General features: G+C 43.6%; 2 protein-coding genes and 1 long non-coding RNA gene across 7 annotated transcripts in view; 2 read left to right on the forward strand and 1 right to left on the reverse strand.

Annotated features, from left to right (window-relative positions):
- LOC122866437 (nebulin-like) overlaps positions 1 to 1,822 on the forward strand; it is a 49,108-nt gene extending 47,286 nt beyond the window's left edge. The window contains exon 54 of the mRNA XM_044176080.1: positions 1,795 to 1,822. The gene's annotated coding sequence lies outside the window, so the exon portion shown is untranslated. The remainder of the gene's footprint in view (positions 1 to 1,794) is intronic.
- Positions 1 to 16,981, forward strand: part of nebl (nebulette) — a 105,487-nt gene extending 88,506 nt beyond the window's left edge. The window contains exons 1-13 of one of the 5 annotated variants that reach the window (XM_044176081.1): positions 3,606 to 3,722; positions 3,829 to 3,938; positions 4,551 to 4,649; positions 4,806 to 4,910; positions 5,061 to 5,165; positions 5,470 to 5,562; positions 8,609 to 8,701; positions 8,809 to 8,937; positions 10,404 to 10,581; positions 11,661 to 11,753; positions 12,776 to 12,895; positions 13,233 to 13,363; positions 14,451 to 16,981. In XM_044176081.1, the coding sequence (XP_044032016.1) occupies positions 3,900 to 3,938; positions 4,551 to 4,649; positions 4,806 to 4,910; positions 5,061 to 5,165; positions 5,470 to 5,562; positions 8,609 to 8,701; positions 8,809 to 8,937; positions 10,404 to 10,581; positions 11,661 to 11,753; positions 12,776 to 12,895; positions 13,233 to 13,363; positions 14,451 to 14,627 (1,362 nt within the window). In that variant the 5' untranslated portion in view covers positions 3,606 to 3,722; positions 3,829 to 3,899 and the 3' untranslated portion in view covers positions 14,628 to 16,981. Of the gene's footprint in view, positions 1 to 3,605; positions 3,723 to 3,828; positions 3,939 to 4,550; positions 4,650 to 4,805; positions 4,911 to 5,060; positions 5,166 to 5,206; positions 5,563 to 8,608; positions 8,702 to 8,808; positions 8,938 to 10,403; positions 10,582 to 11,660; positions 11,754 to 12,775; positions 12,896 to 13,232; positions 13,364 to 14,450 lie in introns of those variants that run through there. The other 4 variants (XM_044176082.1, XM_044176083.1, XM_044176084.1 and 1 more) reach the window with 4 other exon arrangements.
- LOC122866440 lies at positions 12,522 to 14,984 on the reverse strand. The gene is made up of 2 exons (XR_006375704.1): positions 14,761 to 14,984; positions 12,522 to 14,623 (listed from the first exon to the last, which is right to left on the reverse strand). It is a non-coding gene; the product is annotated as an uncharacterized LOC122866440 (long non-coding RNA).
- Positions 16,982 to 17,072: the final 91 nt, after the last annotated feature.

Consider the following 17,072-nt stretch of genomic DNA (forward strand, 5'->3'; position numbering starts at 1 on the left):
GCTTAATTTTTTAGACGCATCGTCATCATGTTGTAATGCAGCTGATTTAAAAACTCTCCGGTGGACCACTCAAGATTTGAGATGCTGTAGCTTAATAAGAAAAATCAAGAAAAGACCAAATCACATGATCCTTTTCACCAAGTCCATGTTTGTCCATGATTTGATTTTCCAACAGCATACTAGATCTTGAATTGAATTCTTTTACGCAGCCAGCTCTCAAACATTGGATGTGGGAGTGTGACCTAAAAGCGCCACAAAGGAGAGTTTTGAAAATGGTACCTGCTTTCAACCTCATTACCGCGTAAAATGAATGTAATGTAGCGGAAATGTTTCCATCTTTAATAGTTTAGTATTTCAAGCAACCATGCAAATTGATGCTGATTTCAGAAATGGTCAGCAGTAATCTCAAGTATACCCGAGTTGTAGTTAACGGGCTTAAACACGCAGTTTTTTGTGATCATTGGTCTTTTAAGTACGAAGCTCCCTGTTTGTGATTCATGGGTCTGTGTTCTGGATGGGGGGTGAAGGGAAAGTAACACAAAGAGGGAATTTCACACTAAAACAGAACGCACAGATAAACAGGACGAATCATCAGAGACCAAAGATCATTGTGTTTCTAATCGTTTCCAGATGACATATTTGTTATTATGATTCAACAGAATTTATCAGAAGTTCCTGCAGTTCACCTGAAGAGGTTTGTTTTCTTTTCAACCATCGAGATAAACGAGTCCAAGAGGAACAAACTGTGTCTGTGTCTGTGTGTGTGTGTGTGTGTTTCATTCACTGTGACTCTAAAACTCAGTCTGTTGTGTGGGCGTAACCATGGCAACCTTTTTGTAAGGCAAATGGCGAGGGATTGGAGGATGAGAGCTGGAGAAGTTGAAGAGGTTACACACATGCTCACACACACACACACACACACACACAGTGGACACCCACATACCCGTCACACACATTTATTCACAAACATGCACTACATGCAGTCACACACACACAGATACTGAGCAGACATACACACATGCAAATGTACATAAAGATGACCCAGCAACTGACGTACCATGCAAACACACATATATGGCGATACACACACACACACACACACACACACACACACACATACATACATGGAGATACACACACACACACAGATGCAGCCATGGTTCAGTTTGAGTCCGCTTGCTGCCCACACTGCCACAGAAAAGAGCCCGTCCACTTCACAACGTTACGTAACAGCTTGTTGTGCTGAACGCTGCCTGGTGTTCAGGAACCCTGCACGTTCACTCAGAGCTGCTTTTCAGAAAAGCCTCTTACCGAGCAAGAGACCCTCAGCATCATGATAGGCAGCTTTCTGAATGCAGGTATTTAGTAAAAGAATTTGGCAGAAGTGGCTCAATGTGGACCAGGATTTTGGCACCAAATCAGCGAGGAAAACATAAAAGAAATGTGGATGTGTGAGGAAATCGAATGACAAATCATTTTCAAACTACATGTTGACTTTTAGGGATTTATTGAGCTGTGTCCACAGATTGCAGAAGTGTTTTTCTCTGTCATTTACTGGAGCCAGAAAGTCCTAATTTTAGCAAAGATGGAGGAGTGAGCAAGAGGCGATCAGCATGCCTGAGTGTGAGAGGCTGCCAGTCAAGTAAACATGCACCAAAACATAAAGTACGGCTCTTACTATCTCGAAGAGCTAAAAACTATTCTGCTGAGGATGCTGGGTTTTTTTTTTTTTTAACTTTTAACCAGGAAAAATCACCACTAACTCGACATTTGGACACTTCTTCTGCCCTCCAGGTGAAGTATAAGACCAACCAGAACCAGAAACCAGAAGGTTCTTCAGACCTGCCGAACCTCCTGCAGCTGGAACACGTTCTGCACGCCAGCAAACTTCAGAGTAATGTACGACACCATCATTCACCCGCTTAACAAATAAAGCAGACACAGTACACAACTGCAAATACATGTGCATCGGCAAATATACTTCTACAATTAGCAGTCCAGGTTAGGCAGATAATGTGTGATATCAGGTAGTTAATGTAGTTTAGTGTATTATGTGAATGATGGTCCTCAAAAGTACAAATTTGTGTGTGTGTGTTCAGGTGGAGTATAAGAAGAAGTACGAGCAGACGAAGGCTCAGTACCACATCGCTCTGGACACGGCTGAACAGCTCCACCACAAGGAGAACGCAGTGCTGCACAGCCAGGTCACACACACTCATGCTGCCTTTTCTTTTTCTGTGGATGTTCCCTTCTTTCTGTTTATCAGTAAATGAATGAATCGGTGTGTTTGTTGTTTCAGGTGAAGTACAGAGAGGAGTACGAGAGAAACAAAGGTCGCTCCCAGATGGAGTTTGGAGACACTCAGACGTACAAAGTGTCTAAAGAAGCACAGAAGATGCAAAGCGAGGTAAAACACTATCGCTGCACTCTGATGCAAAGTGATTAAATTTGAGCTAAATCTAGAAGATGATCGTAGTCAAAGAGTGTGTGTGTGTTTCTTTATCTTCACACACTCGCTCAACATGTTTAGCTTCTCTCTTTGTGGTCCAGCGATGTTCAGCAGGGGATTTCTTGGGTTAGAGGCGTTTAAATTGCTCTTGTCTCCTTATTTCTTAACTGGCTGTTCTGTGAACTGCACTGGGAGAGAAATCAGATTGTGGCTCTGACACAGAAATGGATTATATATATGGAGCTCAGATGAGGCTCCATAATCCCGTTTTTTATTAGAACTTAAGAAAATATATGCTGGTTGAGTTGTTAATAAGTGAGTGATGAATAAGACAACGACTGTGAGGAAAAACTCAACAAAAACACAAAAAACAGAGACGTGAAGTTCAGCACATCTCTTCCAAAAACAGAAATTTGTCGGTGTGTGATCTGCGATGATTTGATAGCAAGTTTTATTATTGCAGAGCATACACACAATGTTTTCCTCTCTCTCGCTCTGCTGCGTCTGAATGTCTCTCTCTCAGAGAGAGTATCGGCGGGACTATGAGGAGCAGATAAAGGGCAAAGCCATGGTTGACGTAGACCAGACACCTGGATACCTGACAGCCTGCCATGCTAGCAGCCTTCTGAGTGAGGTAACACACACACACACACACACACACACACAGATATGACATTTCAAAAGTCTCCAGTTTCACATGTTTTAAGGATTTTTAGAGGTCTGAAGAAGTGAAAGCATTCAGTATTTTACTTGATTTAAGGAGTTTTAAGGAGTCAGGTACCTCACAAGAAAAATGCTCAAATTTGAGGAAAGTAAGAAAAAATAAACAGTTGTCATATTTTTCTTTATCCCTTTAATCATTTGGTGACTTTTTAGATGTATCTTTGTCCCTCAGGCTGGGAAGCACTGCTCTATGATGTCTTGCATTAAATAAAGTCAAAATGATCATGTATCAGGATGAAACCCTTGAGAAGTACTATTAGGTTTTCAAAGGGGCGCTAGTCACGCACCTATTTACTTCTTTACTCATTTGCTTATGTACTTGCTCAGTCACACTTTTATTGGCCATCATTGACATGAAATCAGCTAATTTGCTGGTATTTTCATTCTCTAAGCCTCTCTCTGTGTCTCTCTCTCTCTCTCTGTGTGTGTGTAGAAGGCGTACAGGAAGGACCTGGAGCAGGAGGTGAAGGGGCGGGGCTTATCTGGCATCGGCCTGGAGGAAACACCTGAGCTGCTGAGGGTTAAAAATGCCAATCAGATACTAAACCAGGTAAAACACACACACCCCACACACACACACTTAAAAAGTACAAGTGAGGGGACTTTAACCTGAGTGTTGGTGTGTGTTGTTGGTGGTGTGTGTCTGCCGTCTGCAGAAGGAGTACCGCAGGGATTTGGAGAGGGAGATCTTGGGTAAAGGCATGGAGCTGAGCGCAGACGTCCTGAGATGCAGAGAGCCAAGAGAGCCTCAGAGATCCAGAGCCAGGTAACTCTGTGTGTGTGTGTGTGTGTGTGTGTGTACTGAAACAAGACTTAACAAATGGGAGGAATAACAAAGAAACCAAAGGACATTTTCATAGCTGTATATCAGTTTCAAGTTCAAATAAGTCACAATCGTCCTTGCCAGCTGTTTTCTCTGTGAAAGATAACTTGTTTAGCTGACAATTTAGTTGTATGTTTCCCCTTGACAATAATACTATTTCAGTATGTCTGGAGAGCCTGGAAATATAATTTAAAATTTCAAGCGTTTTTAAACAAATATAATTAGCACAAAGGTGTCTGGAGAATTCTTTGGTCTGCAGGTATATATGTATCTTCTACAAGCTTCACATTGTCTTGCAAAGAGTTTGTTTTTAATTGAACAGTACAAATGCACAAGTGCAGAAAGAGGTGTTTTATTTATACAGTGAAAAAGTGTCTAACATTTAAACAGACGACCAGAAATGGAACAAAAAAGCAACGAATGAAATAAAGAACGTAATTATTGCTGTGTGAAAGAAAGCTGTCATAAAACAACAGCAGCAGTGATGACAGCCTTCAGATCATCCATTACACTCATTAGAAATGAGCTGACGGTGTGTGTGTGTGTGTTTCACAGAGGTCCTACAAGCAGCAGCTCAGTGAAAACTCATACGGGACAGTTACAGACACTCCTGAACTGCTGCACGCCTCCTACCTCAAAGACGTCTACAGCCAGGTGCGTGGAAAACGTATTGTTAAAAAACAACAAAGAAGTGTTCGGGCTTGGTCACACCATCGTACTGGGCAGTGGGGGCCTTAAGGTCAGAGAATGGGTGTGTGACTGAAAGGACGGCAGGGTGGGAAGTCTGACTCGTTCCCTTTCTACTCATAGAAGAAGTACAAGGACGAAGCGAAGCGTCTGAAGGGAAGCTACAGTCTGGTTTCAGAAACCCCAGAGATGGAGAGAGTCAAAGCCAACCAGAGACACATCAGCTCTGTGAGCACACACACTTTTATCCCCTGTAGATCGGAGACAATTCTCGTCCCATCCAAATACAGCTTTATAATCTTCTGAACAGTAACCAGGTGTTGTCCTTTAATTCATACTGACTCTGTGTTTTTAAAGCAGCTCTCTGTCGCCCTCTAGCTGCGGTACTGCTGGGACTCCAAGCTGATGAGAGGCCTGATGTCTTCAGTCACAGAGACGCCAGAGATCGTCCTCGCCAGAGAGAACGCCAAGAAGATCAGCGATGCATGTTTACTTTAGCTCATACGCACAAAGAACATGTTTACAGTGGGCTTTGCAGGAAGGGGGGAAGATTAGTGTTTTCTGAAAATCTTTTGTCCTGATTTTTAGGGTTTTTTACTTAATTAAAAATTACTTAGTGGTATCAAAGCGGCCCAAGGATTAGGAGAGTCTTGAAACGTTGTCAACAGTTGACTGAGAAATCATGAAGACTGATTATGAGCCCACTAAGCTACGTTGTGGACCTGTAAAAACCTTTAAAGCTGTAACCCGCAGCTGGTTCCTCAGTGTTGATCTCTGCTCTGTTCAGGTCCAGTACAGAGACGAAGTGGGTCGTGGCACCGCTGTCATGGACACACCTGAGATGGAGCGAGTCCGACGCAACCAGGAGAACATCAGCTCAGTGAGGACGCACACACACACACACACACACACACACACACACACACACACACACACACTCACACACACAGAGTACTGATCCTGAAACAGATAATGTATAAAGGGCAGCATAATAATCGGGGAGTGTGTGTGGTTGTGAGTTCAGTGTCTGTGGTTTGTTTATCTGGTGGTTGTGTGTCCGTGAGGAGTGTGAGGACTGAGGGAATGAGTGGAGGAGTGTGTGAACGAAGGAGTGTGTGCTGGTACTAATGGGTGGGTGTTGTTATGAGGAGGTGATGGAGTGGGAGGCCGGAGTGTTTGTGGACACAGAAGGAGTTCAGTGAATGAATAAACTGATAAATGAGCAACGATGTGTGTGTGTGTGTGTGTGTGTGTGTGTGTGTGTGTGTGTGTGTGTGTGTGTGTGTGTGTTTTGCAACGTCATTAGCAGCCATTAGCTGACTGTGCAGAACAATCATCCATTCAGGGGACACACACACACACACACACACACACCAGCTCTGGTGTCATGGCGACCAGGTCAGGTCACTATTGGCAGCTTTTCCAGCACTCGATCTCTAATGAGTTCATGGCAGTTTTGTTTTCTTTGTTGTGTGTGTGTCTGTGTGTGTGTGTGTGTGTGTGTGTTGTGTGTGTGTGTGTGTGTGTGTGTGTTGAGGGAGCATCACATTTTTTTCCCCTATCACTCTTGCCAATAGACCTTTTTCACAGCAGACATTTTGGCTAATCATAGCAGGGAAAGCAGAGGTGGAAATTATACATATAAAAACTTTGTCCTTCACCCTCCGCGGGTGGTCTCATCCTTCGAGCTCGGGTCCTCTACCAGAGGCCTGGGAGCTTGAGGGTTCTGTGCAGTATCTTTGCTGTTCCCAGTACTGCACTCTTCTGGACTGAGATGTCTGGTGTTCTTCCAGGGATCTGCTGTAGCCACTCCTCCAGTTTGGGGGTCACTGCCCCGAGTGCTCCAATGACCACGGGCACCACTGTTGCCTTCACCTTCCAGGCCTTCTCCAGCTCTTCTCTGAGCCCTTGGTACTTCTCTAGTTTCTCATGTTCCTTTTTCCTGATGTTGCCATCGCTTGGTATCGCCACATCAACCACAACGGCTTTCCTCTGCTGTTTGTCCACCACCACGATGTCAGGCTGGTTCGCCATTACCATTTTGTCAGTCTGGATCTGGAAGTCCCACAGGATCTTGGCTCGGTCATTCTCTACCACCTTTGGAGGTGTTTCCCACTTTGACCTCGGGGTTTCCAGTCCATACTCTGTGCAGATGTTCCTGTACACTATGCCAGCCACTTGGTTATGGCGCTCCATGTATGCTTTTCCTGCCAGCATCTTACACCCTGCAGTTATGTGCTGGATTGTCTCAGGGGCCTCTTTGCACAGCCTATACCTTAGGTCTTGTCTGGTGTTTTAGATCTGGGCCTCTATTGCTCTGGTGCTCAGGGCCTGCTCCTGTGCAGCCATGATGAGTGCCTCTGTGCTGTCCTTCAATCCAGCCCGTTCTAGCCATTGGTAGGACTTCTTGATATCAGCCACTTCAGTTATGTTCCGGTGGTACATCCCGTGTAGGGGTTTGTCCTCCCATGATGGTCCCTCCTCCAGCACGTCTTCCTCTGTTCCCCCTTGCCTGAGACATTCCCTGAGCACGTCATCTGTTGGGGCCTTATCTTGGATGTACTTGTGGATCTTGGATGTTTCATCCTGGATAGTGGCTCTCACACTCACTAGTCCATAGCCGCCTTCCTTACGGCTAGCGTACAGTCTCAGGGAGCTGGATTTGGGATGGAACCCTCCATGCATGGTGAGGAGCTTTCGCGTCTTAACGTCTGTGGTCTGTATCTCCTCCTTTGGCCACCTTATTATTCCCGCAGGGTATCTGATCACTGGCAGGGCGTAGCTGTTTATTGCCTGGGCTTTGTTCTTGCCATTGAGCTGACTTCTTAGGACTTGCCTTACTCGTTGGAGGTATTTGGCCGTTGCCGTCTTCCTTGTTGCCTCTTCGAGGTTGCCATTTGCCTGTGGTATTCCAAGGTACTTGTAACCATCCTCAATGTCTGCTATTGTTCCTTCTGGGAGTGACACCCCTTCTGTTTGGACTACCTTCCCAGAGATATATATATATATATATATATTTATAAACGACTGTATTCCATTTAGGTGAGCCAGTTCCAGGGTCCTGGGACAATGAAATTAGTTTCACTTGTGCTTTTCCTGCCATGACAAGTCCAAATGTCTGCTGTGAAAAAGGTGAATAGCACCGGCATGCTGGGATCCAGAGTGAGTATCCGGGACATCCTGCATCCAATAATGCTAATAAGAACAATATTTATAGACTTGGCTGGATTACTAAACAGGCAGGCAACTGTCAGGGCCCCCGACCCTCAAAGCCCCCTCAAATTCACTGTGTGCCTGTTTGTTTATAGTAAAATAATTCATTTTGAATTTGCTTTTCAAATTTTGGAATATTTACTACTAAACCACAATATCTGTAGCTGTACCTTCAGGGGCCGTAAATGTACCCTGTGGAGTTTCCTTGTAAACAGAGTCATTTTTACATTCAAGTGTTAGATTACTGTGAAAAACTACAGCTCCTATTGTACCACTGTTGTTACTAATGCCAAATTCAGATTCCACAGCATCAGCTCGATAATGGCCCGACCCGACAGCTAAGAGTGAGGCCTTATAAATGATCTGTGGTGGTGTGTCAGAGAGAAAGATCACCGATGCGGCCTCACGACATCCGGAAGTTGTCAAACTTTGCCTTTTCTCGCAGAGTTCGACAACTTCTACAACGTGTTGGGTGACCAATAGGAGCACAGCGCATTTTTAACTGATAACATGAAGAAGAGAAATAGGAATGATGTTTTATCACCCTCAGGTCAGGAGCAATAAATGAATCCCACCTGCGGGCGTGACGTCATGTAGTCTGCCACGTCTCTCGGCCAAGTCGCGGCATGAAGTTATGACCGTACGATCACCTGATCTGACACAAGTCTGATTCTGGCATATAACACGATATTCCCTGTCTGTCTTCCTACCAGGTCAAGTACAAGCAGAGTGCAGTGAAGGCCACCAGTGTCGGAGTGACTCCAGAACTGGAGAGAGTCAGACAGAACCAGGAGAACATCAGCTCGGCAAGACACACACACACACACACACACACACACACACACACACACACACACACACACACACACACACACACACAGAGGCTTACCTGTCAGAGTAATATCATGTGTAGTATCATATTTGTGTGTGTAAACAGGTGAAGTACCAGCGCGGGCTGCAGGAGATGAGGGGGCGGAGCTGCAGCGAGCTGGACACACCTGAGTACAGGCGTGTCAGGAAGTCACAGGACTCTGTCTCCATGGTAGCGGCCTGGTTGCCATGGCTCCCGCGTGGGCTGCAGGAGGAGCTAACATGAGTGACGTGGCACCGCGGGTGGGACTGACGCACCGCTACTAACAGCAGACAGCATGGAGGACGGAGCAGTGTGTGCATGTGTGTGTGTGTTGGTTGCTAGAGGTCCTCAGGTAGATCTGAATCCAGAGACTCCAGTCTGACATGAACTGGTCTCAAGTTGGTGAGGGGTTTACAGATTGTACCTATTTCTTTCCCAAAAAAAACACAAGAAGAATAAGTTCTCTGTTTTTCAAACCAAATGTTTATCGTGATTTATAATTAATAATAAATTAATAATAATAAAAACACAACGTCGCTGCTTTAGTTGTGAGAATCAAAGCACTCTTGTGCGGCTTGTTGTTGGGCTGAAACACTCAATCATTTAGCCCCTCAAAAACCAAGAGGAATGTCTTTATAAAAAGGACAGAGTGTGAACTGACATGTCTTTAATTTATTTGTTTTTTTGGGCCAAAATTTAGTCTCAAAGCTGCTTTTTGTCAGGATTAATTGACTTTGTTTTGTAAAACCTGTATGTTGTCAAGAGAAATAGAAAGTTAAACCTGATTTAAAGTGTGGTTTGCAACCCCCTTTTTATGGTGCCAAGCAGACCAAAATGAAATCATGTTTCAGAGAGAGAGTGAGATGGTTTTCTTCCGGTCACAAATTGATCAAACCTTGTTGGCTTTGTGCAAAGATCCGATCTGACTGACCAGCTTAAACTTAACACTCGGCTGAACAGCAGTGTTTGTTCAACCCCGTTTCACCTCCCAGCAGTGACGTCACGGTGTCCTGGAGTACACCTGTACGTCACTGCAACAAGCTGAGAAGTTAAACCACTGGAGGTGAAGTTACTCTTTAAGAAGAGGGGCCTCAGGGAATAGTGACTGTTTGTAATTTTGTTTATATGCTGTAACTGCCCGGAAGGAGAGATGCTGCTTGGTTGCAGTGAAGGCCAGGACAGGGACAAGAGTCTGATCAGAAGCTGCATAATTTACAGCTTGCTTAATGTTGTTTTTAGCCCGCTAGCCATGCTAGTTCCTGCAGTTTACACTGACAGTCCATTCATACCCACACTATTTACTGTCCCATCTGCTTTTCTCCACATCACGTGAGGAAATTTAACCTCGCAAAATCCATGTCTTCCTGTTTCCTAAAATGAAATTTGGAAGCTGCAGCAAAACAATTTTTCAGACCAGTGACGACCTCTAGTGTGTTCATGAGTACAAGGGTGTAAGGCTGAGTGTGTGTGTGTGTGTGTGTGTGTGTGTGTAATAAAATATTTTAAAAACGTTCCCTTTGTGTGTTTTATTTGCTCACTGACCGAATGCACCCTGACCTGTGTGTGTAATGTCTATAACACTAATGTGTGTATTATCTCTTTGTATGTGTCATTTCCATGATACTGACACTGTTATGGTTTATTCCCTCCACCAGGCCAAGTACCATGAGGACTTTGAGCGGGCGCGCGGCCGAGGCTGTACGCCAGGATTGGACGATCCCAGCATGGAGCGCTACCAGAGAGCCAATCAGATGATGGGAGAGGCGGGATACAGCAAAGGGTTCCACCCCCAGGCGATGGATCTGGACAGACGACCAGGAGGCATCATCGTAGGTCAGTGACCTCCACCTGTGTGTGTGAGAGAAGATACAGTAGATGTGATCTCGCTGGTAGTGAGGACCTGCGGTTAATTTACTCTTCATCAAACTCAACACTTCCTGCATACACTATATTTCACAATAAAAGCCTTCTAGGAATTCATTCTTAAATTTTTTAAAAATATGATTATTGGCTTCAGAAAAACACCACTTGCACCTTTTCAGAGCATTATTAAAGGACAAGAAGTGGAAACTGTGGAGAGCAATAAGTGGCTTGATAAGAAATTGAGTCTGGATGTAGACATTGAGGCAATACGAGGCAAGAAAGTAAAATATATTTTGTGCAGAGGGTAAATGTTTTTAACGTTGGCAGAAAGCTAATGGGCTTAATTTACATATCCATCATAGAATCAGTCCTGACCTTGTCAGGGATTTATTGGTATACAAATGTAAATGTACTAAGCAGAAACCTACTTAGTAACGTTGTCAAGTAAAGTCACTGGTGAGCAGCAGTCGTCTGGTCACAGATCTAACATGAGTTTTCATTTCTCCAATGTGCAGTGCTCTAAAACACCGTAAACTGCCCCTTTGCTGCACAGATGAACAGATTAACACATCTTCTCCCTGGTTTTATTGTTTGTTTGGGTTTTTTTTATGCTGCCTTGCTCCAAAAGAATTTCCTCATTCGTGCGTGCAGAACAAAAGACTCCCGCACACTGTCCTCTGACCTTCATCAGGTTACGAAGGTATGCGTACTGGAACGTTATTAAATATCTGTGAGCGCGGGAGTCTTTTGTTCTGAAAGCAGGACAGACGTCACAGTCGACCAAACCTTTCTCACTCCGCTGTTCTCTGGGATTTGTTTTGATCTTTTGATATAATCATTAGAGCTCAAATGACTATTTTTATATGAGGTGCAATACACTGATTGGTATTTGCTCCGGTGAGACAGAACAGTGTTGTCTGATTACCCTAATATGAAGAGCGGAAACGTGTTTTAGTTGTGTTTTATTCACAGACAGGTGAACACATGTCGTATTATCAAATGTAAACATAGTCAGTGTTCTTCCAATGAGCTCTCCCTCCTCTCCGAAGACCTGAAGGTGTGGAGGACAGACCCCGGCTCCATCTTTGACTTTGACCCTCTGGAGGACAACGTCCAGTCCAAGAGCCTCCGCAGGATGTCTGGTAGTTCGCCTGACTCCCCTCTTTCTGCTAAAATAACAAGCCTGCCAGTGGCTGCTGGAGAAAGAAAAACGTGTTTTGAGGCTATAATTTACCACAATAAAGGCATAAGATGTTGTGTTTGCATGACACTGATCTCGTGCCACTTGTTTTACTTGTAAAGGTCCATAGCAATCCTAGGTTTCGGTTTATTCACACTCACAAAATGTTTAAAAGCATGTGCTCCTGAAATAATCAAGTTGAATTTACTGTTTTTCACTGCTTTATTTTGTTCAGATCAGTCTGGTGATATTCCATATTTTGTCTCATAGTCAACAAATCCCACGTTCAGACTCAAACCAGCAGTGAACGTATCTGCTAACAGGTGTGTGTGTGTGTGTGTGTGTGTGTGAATCACAGCCTGATGGATCTTCTTCCTCCATCGTCGTCCAGAAACTATTAAAACACATCAGCGAGCCGCTCTGTTGCACTGGGTGACATGTTCCTTCATCACCATGAACACACACACTGTAGTTTATTCTGAATCAGTCCCACACACACCGTCCTGCTGCCCCAAACACTCACTAGAGCCCCACATGTGGATTCATCCGCCGCTGAAAATAGTCCCCAACAAATGCACCATTTCCTCCTGTTTGATAAAAACTACAGTGGCCAGCTGCTTCAAAAATTAAACTATATATTTGTGAGGTGTTTTTAAAGATGAACATCTTGGGCTCGGAGCTGAGAGCCACAGACAGGAAGTCAGAAAGTATTAAGAGACGGACTGACACATTGTTGGGTTTGGTCATTTCAAGGGATTTATTTACAATAAGAAAAATGTAGACTATCGCCAGCCTTATCCTTTAAAGACATATTTAGTTGATAGCGACCGTCATATGTATCCGTATTTCTTCTCATTAGATCAAAAATCCTCACTCTCTCTTTGTTGGCTCACTTTTACTTCTTGTTGTTTCCTCTCCTTGTTTTCTGTCCGTGATGTGACTATCTGCGCCCTGCGCTGCCTCCTGGTGGTGGCTGCCTGTTAGAGCGGGCCGACCGCAGACTGAGCAGGCAGCACTCCCAGCAGTCTCTCACCCACAGCCAGGCTCAGTCTGTCAGCTCGCTGACCTCTGACCTCTGGGACCGCAGCAGCACCGAAACTCCTGGTATCTCTACTCACGCCGTCTTTCTCGCTTAGACCCACGATAGCAGCATGAAGGAGGCGCTGACGGAGACACGCACTCACATGTGTTTGTGTTTTCCACGGTGTTTGAAGTGCTGTAATCCACAAGGAAAACTGACTAATTCACAGTCTTCTTACAGGTTGTGTTGTTTAACAGTTTGAATCACGTAATTCTCTGAAGTCTCCCTAACATTCACAGTGCGATCACAGCAGAGGTGGCTCTTCAAACTATTGTATCAAACAGATGCAGTAAAGACTTTTCAAACTGACTTATTCTCTCTCTTTCTGTCTGTCTGTGTGTTTCTTTGTCTCTCGCCCAGCCCCGGTCCTCCCTGGAGCATATCATCAGGGCGTCCAGATGCAGCAGCAGCAGCAGTATCACGGCTACATGCACCAGACCAGCATGTCGTCTGTCAGATCTGTCACCTCCCCGCCGCACTCGGCCACGATGGTACGTTCCTCCTCAAAACGAATTGAATGTAGCCATCTCTGGACAACAGTGTTTTACTTTGGGATCCCATCACCAGTTTCACGCTGGCTAGTTGTTTATTGGTGCATTTAGGTGATTCTTGTCACTTGATATTTAGTGTCTATGAAGTGACCACACAGTGATTTTAATATACCAGACTGTAACCCAAATTTGAATGACTGACAGCTACCAAGCACCTCACCGAAATGTGTTACACCATTATACATGACCTGATATTTGTCAGTAAGCACATGCCGTAAACATTAACGTGCATGCTGAGCTGTCTTACTCTTTCTTTCTCGCCTTCCTCTGCGCGAAAGCATCCACCACCACTAAAATCCGAGGCTGATTTGTTTTCCACATGACAGTCCTGGGACATTTTTTGGTTATCTTGGTTCTCAGTTCAGATTTCATATGTCTCAGCTTATAAAATGAGTATTCTCCCTCACAGTTTGATCAGTCAGTATTTTAAAACTCACCGGATTGGAAAAATGAAAAAGTGTGCACAAATCTAAGTGACACAGGACAGCTGATTCTTTCCTCCCAGTCCACACTGCCTGTTTATACTGCCTTTTTGTGAAAAACACAAAGACCGCTGGCTGGAGGTCCGCGGACACTGACAGGCCAGTCAGCACAGTTAAATATCTGCACGCTGGCTCACACAGAAAGGCTGGCACAAACTCATGGCATAGCGTACGCAAACCCAATCTCGCTGCCACGGGGGGCAACCTGGTGATCAGGTCTGGCTCTCAGTCGGTGTTCCAGTTCATCCCAAAGCTGTTGGATGGGGTTGAGGTCAGGACTCTGTGCAGACCAGTCAAGTTCTTCCACAGCAAACTGGGAAAACCTTTTCTTTATGGAGCAGCTTTGTGCACCTGGGCGTCGTCATGTTGAAACAGGAAAGAGACAAACACAAACTGCTGGCACAAAGTTACAAGTGTAGTATTATCTAAAATATCATTTTGTCTAAAATATCATTTTGTGCTGGAGCATTAAGAGTTCCCTTCATCGGATCACAGTCCACAAAAGACCAAATGTCAAAGTCTAACCTCTCACTGTCATGTTGCAGCGTGTTTACCGGGCGCTGTATGACTACGCGGCTCAGGACCACGACGAGGTCTCGTTCAGGGACGGCGATGTCATCATCAACGCTCAGCCCATCGACGAGGGCTGGATGTACGGCACCGTGCAGCGAACCGGCAAGTCTGGCATGCTGCCGGCAAATTACGTGGAGTGTTGCAACTAGAGGAGGGGGGAAGGAAGGAGGGAGAGAGAGGAGATGGATGTCAGGAGGTGGTAAAATGTAAAGAATAAACTCCACCCTCGCTGTCATAAAACCAGCAGTCGATGATGTTCTTTGCATTTCACGGATCATTTACATTTTCGGTGTTTCTTCTTCCTGTGGAAAACTGGCCAAATGTAGACAAAGTGACATCACATCCAGATGTTTAAAGCAGAAAATGATTCACAGATTTAAAACTTAAACAGTAAATATCAAGTTTTGGTGATAAAAAACATAGGGCTTCTTTTAAAACAACAGGAAAATCCATCACAGACAACAAAACAGTCAGCACATCCACAGGAGCAGGAAATAGACCAGAATGCAATGCAGCTACAGGACAGGGTGTGGTATGAAGAAGGGAGGTGGCTACTAGTACACAAACACACACACACACACACACACACACACTTATATTTCTGCCCATTTGCCCGTCTTTGATCAAAAACAGGAGCCTGCTTCTTCTCTGGGTGTTATTGAAAGGCATTTTGGGAAACGTAGGCAATCCCTAACTAAAGAAGGAGTAGTCAAGGCTGTCTGAGGGGAAGTGGGTTCACCCCAAAAACAGACATTTAAAATAATAACTTACAGAATAACTGCTGAAATACACTGAACATCACACGCTGCTGACACCAGGTGAGAATTCCTTATGTTGAGGAGGAAAGGAAAGAAGGAGAGATGAGAAGCAAAGGTATAAATCTAGCATGCTGTCGATAAGTTACGTCAAATTTTACAACTAGAGGAGGTAAAAAGAGGGGAAGCATGCATGAAGAAAGAAGGTATGAGAGATTAGAAGCATCCGTAATTTTCTTTAATGACATGCAACAAACTATATCAGATCATCCACTAAGATTTCAGCTGTTTGAGCAGAATATGAATAAAGTTAGTAAGTGAAATAAGTAAGTAAAATCAAAAGAAATTCAGTCTGATTATCGGACTACGAAGTTTAAAGATAAACTCTGGTGATATTCTATATTTTTCTTATTGTCAACAAATCCCATGAAAAGACCCAAACCAGCAGTGAATGTATCTACTAACAAGATTAATCCGCCGCTGGAAATAGTCCCCAACAAACGCACTATTTCCTCCTGTTTGTCTGATTAAAAACTACAGTGAGCAGCTGTTTTAGGAAATGACTGAACCTTTTTAAACTATATATTACATCTTCGGCAGGAACCAATGGGCTCGGAGCTGAGAGCCACAGACAGGAAGTCAGACAGTTCTGAGAGACGGACTGACGTGTTGGTTTTGTTTTGTTTTTTTATTGGATTTTTTTGAAAATATTGAATAGCACCAGACTGATCCTTTAAATGTGGTGGAGAATTGGAGAGGAGCAGAGGAAGGAAACACATTAAGATCTGACATCTGTCTTTAAGAGATGAGTTTGAGAATAACTAAGAAAACCGGAAATTCTGGCTTTTCTTGGGAATGATTCAACCAAACAGAGGAGAAGAAGTCTACAATAACAAATTCATAGGAACACGGTTTAGAGGTCTCTCAAGTTTAATCATTTATTTATCCTGAGTTTTAATTCATGTTCAGGTGAGTGTAGTTTAGTTTTTGACTTCTGATGTAGTCTGCAGAAAGATCACAGCTTCAGTTTTAAACAGCAACACTTAACGTCTGTGTTTGTAAAGGACTTAACTAACACACTGTGTCTTTCTGTTTCTCGTATCAAATGATTTGTTTTTTTTATTTTATTTTTAACTATGAATAAAAGTTTTCACGTCACGCGCTGTCCAGATCATTTAACCTCCACACACAGTCGCGGTTTCTGTGGACTGAAATCCTGAACAGACTGTGCGAGTACATCGGGCCTTGAGATTTCTGTATGTCGCAGACTATTTTGATACACGGGCTCCTGTCTATGTTTTGGAAAGATCTATTTTACTCTTCTACCTGTGTGTGTCCAGTAAGTCGTGTTTTTAGGGTTTGTTGTCTTGCTGTGCGGATTGCATCCCAGTCATGTATTGAATAAAAACGTCACTCGGCCATGAGTTGTCATTCTAGCTGGAGAGCATTTTGTATTTTGTATGTTTGATTTCATAAATACTAGATGCAATAGAATATAATTTAGTATTCATATGTTAACTGTGTTGATTTTGGAAGAGGCACTTTTTACTTTATTTTCTCGCATTGAGGATTTTTGGCTTCTAATGTCACCTTTGTAAAGTTTTGATTCAGTCTGTATGTCATCACAGATTAAACTAAGTTTATTTACATATTATTTGGAATTATATATCACTCAATCTTTTTTTTTGCTATATGACAATTGCAGTGTGTTACTTGTGGTAGAAATAAAAACAAATGGTCAACAGAAATGTGTTTTTTCTTATTAAGAATCTTAGATATAGAAATCAGAATATATACACATATTCATATATAAATTTGCACTAATATATTTATGTATTA

Source organism: Siniperca chuatsi, linkage group LG19 (genome assembly GCF_020085105.1).
Source record: "Siniperca chuatsi isolate FFG_IHB_CAS linkage group LG19, ASM2008510v1, whole genome shotgun sequence".
Taxonomy (NCBI): Eukaryota; Metazoa; Chordata; class Actinopteri; order Centrarchiformes; family Sinipercidae; genus Siniperca; species Siniperca chuatsi.